The sequence below is a fragment of the Vollenhovia emeryi genome, unplaced genomic scaffold, assembly GCF_000949405.1.
Source record: "Vollenhovia emeryi isolate VEMERY1.0 unplaced genomic scaffold, V.emery_V1.0 DF939124.1, whole genome shotgun sequence".
Taxonomy (NCBI): Eukaryota; Metazoa; Arthropoda; class Insecta; order Hymenoptera; family Formicidae; genus Vollenhovia; species Vollenhovia emeryi.
In genome coordinates, this window is record NW_011967242.1 from 2,900,041 (window position 1) to 2,907,346 (window position 7,306).

General features: G+C 46.5%; 2 protein-coding genes across 3 annotated transcripts; one reads left to right on the forward strand and one right to left on the reverse strand.

The window, feature by feature from the left end:
- The first annotated feature begins 486 nt into the window (after positions 1-486).
- On the forward strand, positions 487-4,563 carry LOC105569464 (tonsoku-like protein). Its single transcript, XM_012025957.1, has 2 exons — positions 487-658; positions 757-4,563. Exon 2 carries the CDS (start codon positions 807-809, stop codon positions 4,554-4,556), a length of 3,750 nt encoding a protein of 1,249 aa, XP_011881347.1. The 5' UTR covers positions 487-658; positions 757-806; the 3' UTR covers positions 4,557-4,563.
- A 25-nt stretch (positions 4,564-4,588) lies between these two features.
- On the reverse strand, positions 4,589-6,510 carry LOC105569465 (U6 snRNA phosphodiesterase). Of its 2 annotated transcripts, none has more exons than XM_012025959.1 (4): positions 6,124-6,510; positions 5,645-5,787; positions 5,195-5,529; positions 4,589-5,065 (listed from the first exon to the last, which is right to left on the reverse strand). In XM_012025959.1, exons 1-4 carry the CDS (start codon positions 6,213-6,215, stop codon positions 4,877-4,879), a joined length of 759 nt encoding a protein of 252 aa, XP_011881349.1. In that variant the 5' UTR covers positions 6,216-6,510; the 3' UTR covers positions 4,589-4,876. The 2 variants fall into 2 exon arrangements, with proteins under 2 accessions (XP_011881349.1, XP_011881350.1); XM_012025960.1 differs by lacking the exon at positions 6,124-6,510 and adding an exon at positions 6,017-6,107.
- Between the last annotated feature and the right edge of the window lie 796 nt (positions 6,511-7,306).

Sequence of the window (7,306 nt, forward strand, 5' to 3'; positions counted from 1 at the left end):
TCGCGAAAATGGCAAAGTATCAGAAGAACATGATCAGCGAAGAGGTGCACTATCTAAAATTCCAAGAATTGGATTTCCGAGAATTTCCAAATTCAAATCGCGAAAATCGAGAATCGAGAAAATGGCAAAGTATCAGGAGAACATGATCAGCAAAGAGGTGGCACTATATAAAATTCCAAGAATTGAATTTCCGAGAATTTCAAACTTTAAATCGCGAAAATCGAAAATCGCAAAACTGGCAAAGTATCAGGAGAACATGATCAGCAAAGAGGTGGCACTATCTAAAATTTCAAGAATTGGATTTCCGAGAATTTCCACATTCAAATCGCAAAAAATCGAGAATTTTTCCTTTACCTAAATTTTCTCCCAAGCATAGTTTTTAAATTATAAAAAGAAATAGTTACGACATATTTTCGACTGCCAGCGCGCACGGCGCAACGCGCAGAGTTTACTTCTTGCGGTAGTAAAGTGCGCCTGTTTTCCAATGGATTTCGGAACGCTCGAAATGGCGCGAGGCTGATACCGGAGTGACAGATTCGGCAACCTCCTAAGAAACTTTTGAAATACATTTGTTATTCACACACTTAAGATCGTGTTATACTTCCTGCGACTAAGTTTATATTTGAGATTCTGCTGCGTGTCAATAGGTTAAACTGGGGTGAGTACATCATCGATATTTCAGGTGACCATACTGAAAAGTGCCCCTTAGGTATTGTAACATCTTTTCAGTTAAATTAACTGTCTTATATTTTGCAGACTCTCGAGAAAGATAAGACATTTCATATGTATCCAGAACAATTGTCACAATGAACATCGACAAGCTCATCAAGAGGAAGCAGCATGCCAGGCGCGACAACAATCTTCGCCAGCTGGCCGAGCTCACAAACACTCTGGGGGACATGTACTTCGAGAACGAACGGCCGGTGGAGGCATTGCGGGAGTACACGGAGCAGCTGGCGGCCTGCGAGGAGCTGCGGGACAGGCTGAGCTGCGCGATAGCGCACAGAATGATCGGGGAGGTTCACGCAAGCCTGGGAGAATACGAGCAGGCCCTGGTGCACCAGAATCTACACCTGGAAGGCGCCCGAGACATGAGGAACTCCATAGAGGAGCAGCGGGCGCTTGCCACCCTGGGCAGAACTCACTTCTGCTTGGCCGAGAGCTTGATCGGCAAGGCACAGAAACGCGACGAAGCGTTGGCGAACGCAAAGGCGGCCTACGCGCAGAGCATGGAGCTGTGCGACAAATTGACGGCCTCCGAGATCAAGCTGGAGGAGAAGACGTTGATGCGAGCGAGGCTGCTGCTCAATCTAGGACTGACGCTGGAGGCGCAGAGAGAGACGCAGCAGGCGATCAATCTGATTGAGCAGGCGACCGCATTGTGCGTGTCCAACAACTTCCAGGAGGATCTGCATCGCACGTGCATCTCTCTGGCGGCCATATACGAGCGCCAGGGCAATCTCGAGCTGGCGTTGAGTTACATCGACACCGCGGCCACCGTGAGCGACGCGCGCCTGCGTGCCGAGGCGAGAGTGACGAAGGCCGAACTGTTCATGCGAACCGGACAGTGGATTGAGACGCGCAAGGTCTTGGTTTCCCTGTACACGAGTAGCGGATTGCCGAGGGACATTAATTGCCAGGTGGAGAAGTATTTGAGGATTATCGTAACTATATGCCGCGCGGAGAACAGTCTCCTCGTCGAGACGAACGTCCGTGCCAAGCAGAGATTGTACGAGACCCTGGGCGACGCGGCGGTCGCCGCGCAGTGCTTCGACAAAGGTGTGGAATATTATCGGCACATGCTGACCTGTGCAGAGGAGACGGGCGAGCAAATAGGCGTCTCTTTAACGAGCCTGGTTCAAACGCTCAAGGACGCGGGACGGTACAAGGAGGCGTTGCCTCTCGCGCGGCGGGAGCTGGAACTCTGCGCCAGTCCTCGCGAGAAATGCAGATCGGCGCTGTTTCTGGCTGATCTGCTGGTGACGGCGAATGCCGCTGACGCAGAAATTCGGGACTCTTACACATTGGCGCTGAGCTCGGCAAACGAGAGCGGTAATGTCAAATTACAAAAGTCCGTTGTTAGGGAACTCGTCAGTTATCTGAGGAGCGCGGGTCAGCTGGACGAGGCGGAGGACACGAAGCGGAGAGCGGGATTGACGTCGGAAGTGCCGAGCGACACGGAGAGCGAGGTGTCGTCCGAGGAGAACGGCGAGATTGGCGCGGACATCTGCCTGGAGGATCTGTCCGATCTGGAGGTCGAGGAGGTCGACAAGAGGCCGGTTGGCACCAAGAGAAGATCAAGGAGAGTTGCGTCCGCGATCAAGAGGAACGAGAAGGGCGAGACGCAGCTGCACGTGGCGTGCATCAACGGCGATCTCGGCGCCGTCGAGCGGCTCCTGTCTTCCGGTCATTCCACGAACGTCCGAGATCACTACGGCTGGTCCCCGCTTCACGAAGCCGCGAATCACGGCTACGTCGACATCGCGGAGCTGCTGCTAAAGCACGGCGCGAGCGTCAACGATCCCGGCGGTGCGTCCTGCAAGGGCGTGACGCCGCTGCACGACGCCGCGTACTGCGGCCACTTCTCGATGATGCAGCTCCTGATGCAGCACGGGGCGACCGTGACGCTCAGGACCCACGACGGCGACACGGTGCTGGATTGCCTGGAAGATTGGAGAGATCGCGTGGAGGATTTAAGTCCTACGGACTTGGTCGAGTACGAGACGTTGCGTAACAAGCTTTCGGCTGTTATTCCAGTGAAGAAGAGAAGGAAGAGATCGTCCGACGACGTCCCGGTCGAGAGGTCCGCGTCGCCCGAGACGTTCGAGGCTCGAAGGATATCCGCCGGTGAAGATTACAAGAGAACGATAGCGAGCTTGCGTACCTTCAATAAGACCAACGCCGTTAGCGCGTTTAAGGGCAGTAACGAGCCGGTCGCGCCGTTGGTGAGCGAGGAGCAAGTCCTCGTCGACGATTGGCTCGAGGACGACATCGGGAGTGCAGCGAGGAAAAAGTCTGCGTCCAACAGTCACACCGCTGCAATCAAACGAAAGTATGCGGACGGAAATCTGGAGAGCGCCGCTAAAAAAATGAAGCCGTACAACGCGGGCCTAAGTAGGGACGACTTTAGCACGAGCGAAGACAGCGATTCCGCCGCTGATGTTTGCCAGTTGTTTGAAAGAGCCAAAAGGAGCAGGAGAAAACGGCAGACGTCCTTGCTATCAAGTGGATTCACCGTGTCTCGCACGCCGTCCCCAGAGGCCCACCCGCAATCACCTCCGCATACCACAACAAGTTCGAAGCAGTACGACAAAGAATACGTGCATTTACGTATGTCTGTTAAAGAGAGGGTGTTCAATCTGAAAGTAGCAGTTTGCGAGGACGAGACGGAGTTTCTGGCGTACGTTAAAAGTACCGCCGAGCGCGTGTTTCACGAAGAAACCGGTTGCACGGTCAAATTGCTGTTGCGTCCGGTAAACGGGGCTGTTGCGACGAAGGAAAATATTCTGAATGTTGCGAGGGAGAACGAGAAGTTAGAATGCGAGATAGTCGAGCTGCAGGTCCCGTCCGTTGTCGAGCGATACAAGACGGTCTGCTCTACTCACCATTTGACCCCCTGCGAAGTCATGCTGAAGTGCTTGAAGTCCTGCGAAAATACGTCGATATTTCGCGTAAAACCCGACGATATCGATAAGCAATTACTCGTACCGTTATTAAAAACCTTAGAATACGAGAAGAGCGTCAAGGTGTTACAATTATCGGGCACTGTGTTGTTATCAGCGGGGGCGCACCTGCATCAATGTCTCTCGAATCTGTCGTCTCTGCAGGAGCTCTACTTGAAAGGCTGTGATATTGACTTCGCCTGTTTACGCCAAGTGAACTCGTTACCTGCCCAGTTAAGAGTTCTAGATCTCAGTTATAATCCGTTGAGCTCCGAGAGCCGTGACACCCTCCGAAAGCTAATCGCGCCCTTACGATACCTACAAACCCTTAACTTGCGTTACTGCACGCTCGAGGACTTTTACCTTCCACTCGACCACAATCTTAATCTGACAAGCTGCGATATCTCGTGGAATAAATTAAATCGCGACGCGGCGTCTTCGTTTCTGAGCAGGCAGCTGTTCGATTTGAACTTGTCCAATGTTCTGTCTTCCAACCGCTTCATCTCGAGCCTAGACACGATTAACGTAGCCCTGTCGCCGAGCATAGAGTCGCTAGACCTTTCGTTCTGTGATGTAACGGACTCTGATGTAAGGACGATCCTAAAACAATTACCTAGACTGTTAAAATTTATTCTTAGTGGAAACATAAATGTATCTGTGTTATCTGTAAACATGTTATTGAGTCGTCAGCCTACGTTAGCCTATGTCGACGTTAGCGGTTGTAAAAATATCGCGAGTAATCCAGAGGCTGGATTGGTTATACAAAATCCGAAGGTTTGTACGCTACTGGCTAGCATAGAGCCTAACTTGTGTGACGCGTGGATTAAATTGTGGCGAGGTACGGGTATTGTAACGAAATTGCCTCATAACTTGGCGATTTTTAAACCAACGTGACTTTGTACGAAGCAATTAATTTGTATATACAATTCTGGTGCACGGAGAAATAATTTATTTTTATAAAATATCGTACGAGTGTGTACATATGTAGATATGCTTCTAACACAAAATAATTTATATTTTATACATATAATATTCACAAGAGCAATACTTTTACAATTTGTTAACAAATCTATATCTCTTACACGGTATCTTTGAAGCTCTACAGATCAGTGAATTTAATGAATTAAAAGAAGCGATCTCGGGTAACTAATTTTCTTATTCTTCAATAATAAATACAATTTCTCAAGATAGACTTTATAGCCTAATGCAATTTGCTATTTTAGTTCAAAGGTGTAACATTTATTTCCTATTTTGCAGTGTATATCGTTGACATGCACGTAAGCGTCTTCCATATTTTCTGCCAAAAATGTATTTAAATTGCTAGTAAGAGACGGCAGAAGTTTTTTCAAACGGGCTCGCTCGTCTCCAAGGCACCAAAAGAAACTGATGTGATACGAAGTATCCTGCATATAAGAAATGTATCGTATTATATTTAAATATTCTGGTCTTTCAAACGATAAAATCTATCGCTTCATATTGTACCGTGTGTGGTGCATTTAAAAAGGTGACAAGAGAATATTGGTTTCATGTACCTCGTAAAACGACGGCAACTGATATCCAGCTAATAAATCGTCAAACGCTTCAGTTAGGCACTTCAACGCTCCGTCTTTATCCTGACAATAAATTCCGAGGAACGTGCGAGTTTTCTCATCATTGCAGTACACCCTTACGTCCGTGAGCTGAACGACAAACTTGTCGAATTTGCAGCACAACAACTTTACACCTTCGACGAACGACTCGATCCAGTGAAACTTCAAGACCAAGGTACGGCTGAGACTAATATGAAGACTAGATATGATGTTGCCTTGGACAGGCAGCTCGTTCAACACCGAGCTCATCCAAGCGCGAAGGCAGTCGCTGGGCGCATCTGAAATCACCTTGCACTTTTTATAAATCCTAATATCGATTATTGAACATTAAGCAGACTTCTCGATCTTGTACAACTTATCACAGGTTCTCACGCTCGAAACCGAAATACTTACGGCTGATGTAAATCAGAGTCGTCCAGTTACCACGCTCATGTTTAAAGCTTCGTATCCGCCCGTCGTGATCCAGTGGATCATCGATCACTTCTTCGTTGTATGCAACTCCTTTCCACGATAAAATACTCGCGGGTAAGACTAGTCTGCAAATTTATTCGAAACGTGTAACAGAAAAATATATATATATATATTATTTTTGTTCTTACACTACGTCTATTTAATATCAATATTTTAAAAAATTGTGCGTAACTTTAATTAAAGATAATTAATTTGAAGTTGTTAATGATCACATCAGCCAGGCGTACCTTTATATAAAATAGAGTACTTTAACCTAACCTAACTTAATTCAAAATTAAAAACATTCGCGCTTACTCTCTAAGCATTGTTTTTCGCTATAATCAAGAAGAGAGCTTTCAGAAAAAAAGTAACGTATTATTAAACACTGCAACACCCAGAATGAATAAATATAATTCATGTACTTGTTTACAATTTTATGATCGTCTTCCTTCTTCTCGTCGTGCCCGTCTTCCGAATCGGAAGAGTAGGTCTGTATCAAATGCAGACCAGCCATATTCTTGAATAACGTTTTTATATTCAACTAAATATCTACTATCACTTCTGTTGTAGAACAGAACGCTGAGGGACGGAACGTGCAGAGAGGTTATGTGTACACGCCACTCAAGTTTGACAACAGAGAACGGTCTTCTTGTAGATGCGCCTCTGTGCATCAGAAGTCTAGTCACCCTGAGCTCGACGCTGATTGGCCGGTGCTGTTATCGAGACCAAATGTGGCGAAGCTACTCCCCAGCGAGAAATGAGCTGGTCGATCGATGACGAATCTACGTCGATATCTATTTCGATGACGATGTGACATCGTTCGACGTCGATCAACAAGTCATTTCTCACTGGGTCGCACGTTCAAGCAAGATGTATTGGGAAGAAATGATTGATTTGAAAAGAATCAAGAGGTTTGTTATATAGTTTGATATATATTTTTTAAGTAATTAGAATATTTTGAGTTTCAAAACGTGATCAAAGTGTGTCACTAATTGACACAATAAGTATTCAGAGTAAAATTTATCCGTTCTCATTAAACGACGGCACTTGTGTTACGCATGTAGTATGATTGTCGATGAATTTGTTTGGTAGTTATGTTAATCGTCAGTTTCTCGTCAATCTAGAAGAAACAGGGTCTCGTATCAAACGTACAGAACATCAGCTCAACGTTCTAATCGCTGAACCACGGCAACTTAACATTGTATCAACCGCTAAGGCGTTATAGATTATTAGAAGAAGGATCCATCTTTATAACTGCCGATGACCCAGTTGCGAAGGTCCGGAAAAACGGTTTTAGGTATATTGATTAGATCTTCCCTTGGGAAAATTTACTTTAAACGAAATTATAGTTTTTAACGCTGAGAAATATAGTGTTTTGCAGAGCGTGTCAAAATTTGTATCTCAGATATCGTCGGATTGCGCGTCGGATCATCATCGACTTTCAATGTCCTTTTAAGAGTATCGTCAAAGATTCTTCGTTTTCCATCCTTCCTTTCCGATATTCCTCTCGCTGGTCGAGTCGTCGTGCTCTTTTACGTAATGCTCCTTTCGAGTTGCTATTTCTCTCTTCCTCCCCCCCCCTCTCTCTCTCTCTCTCTCTCTCTC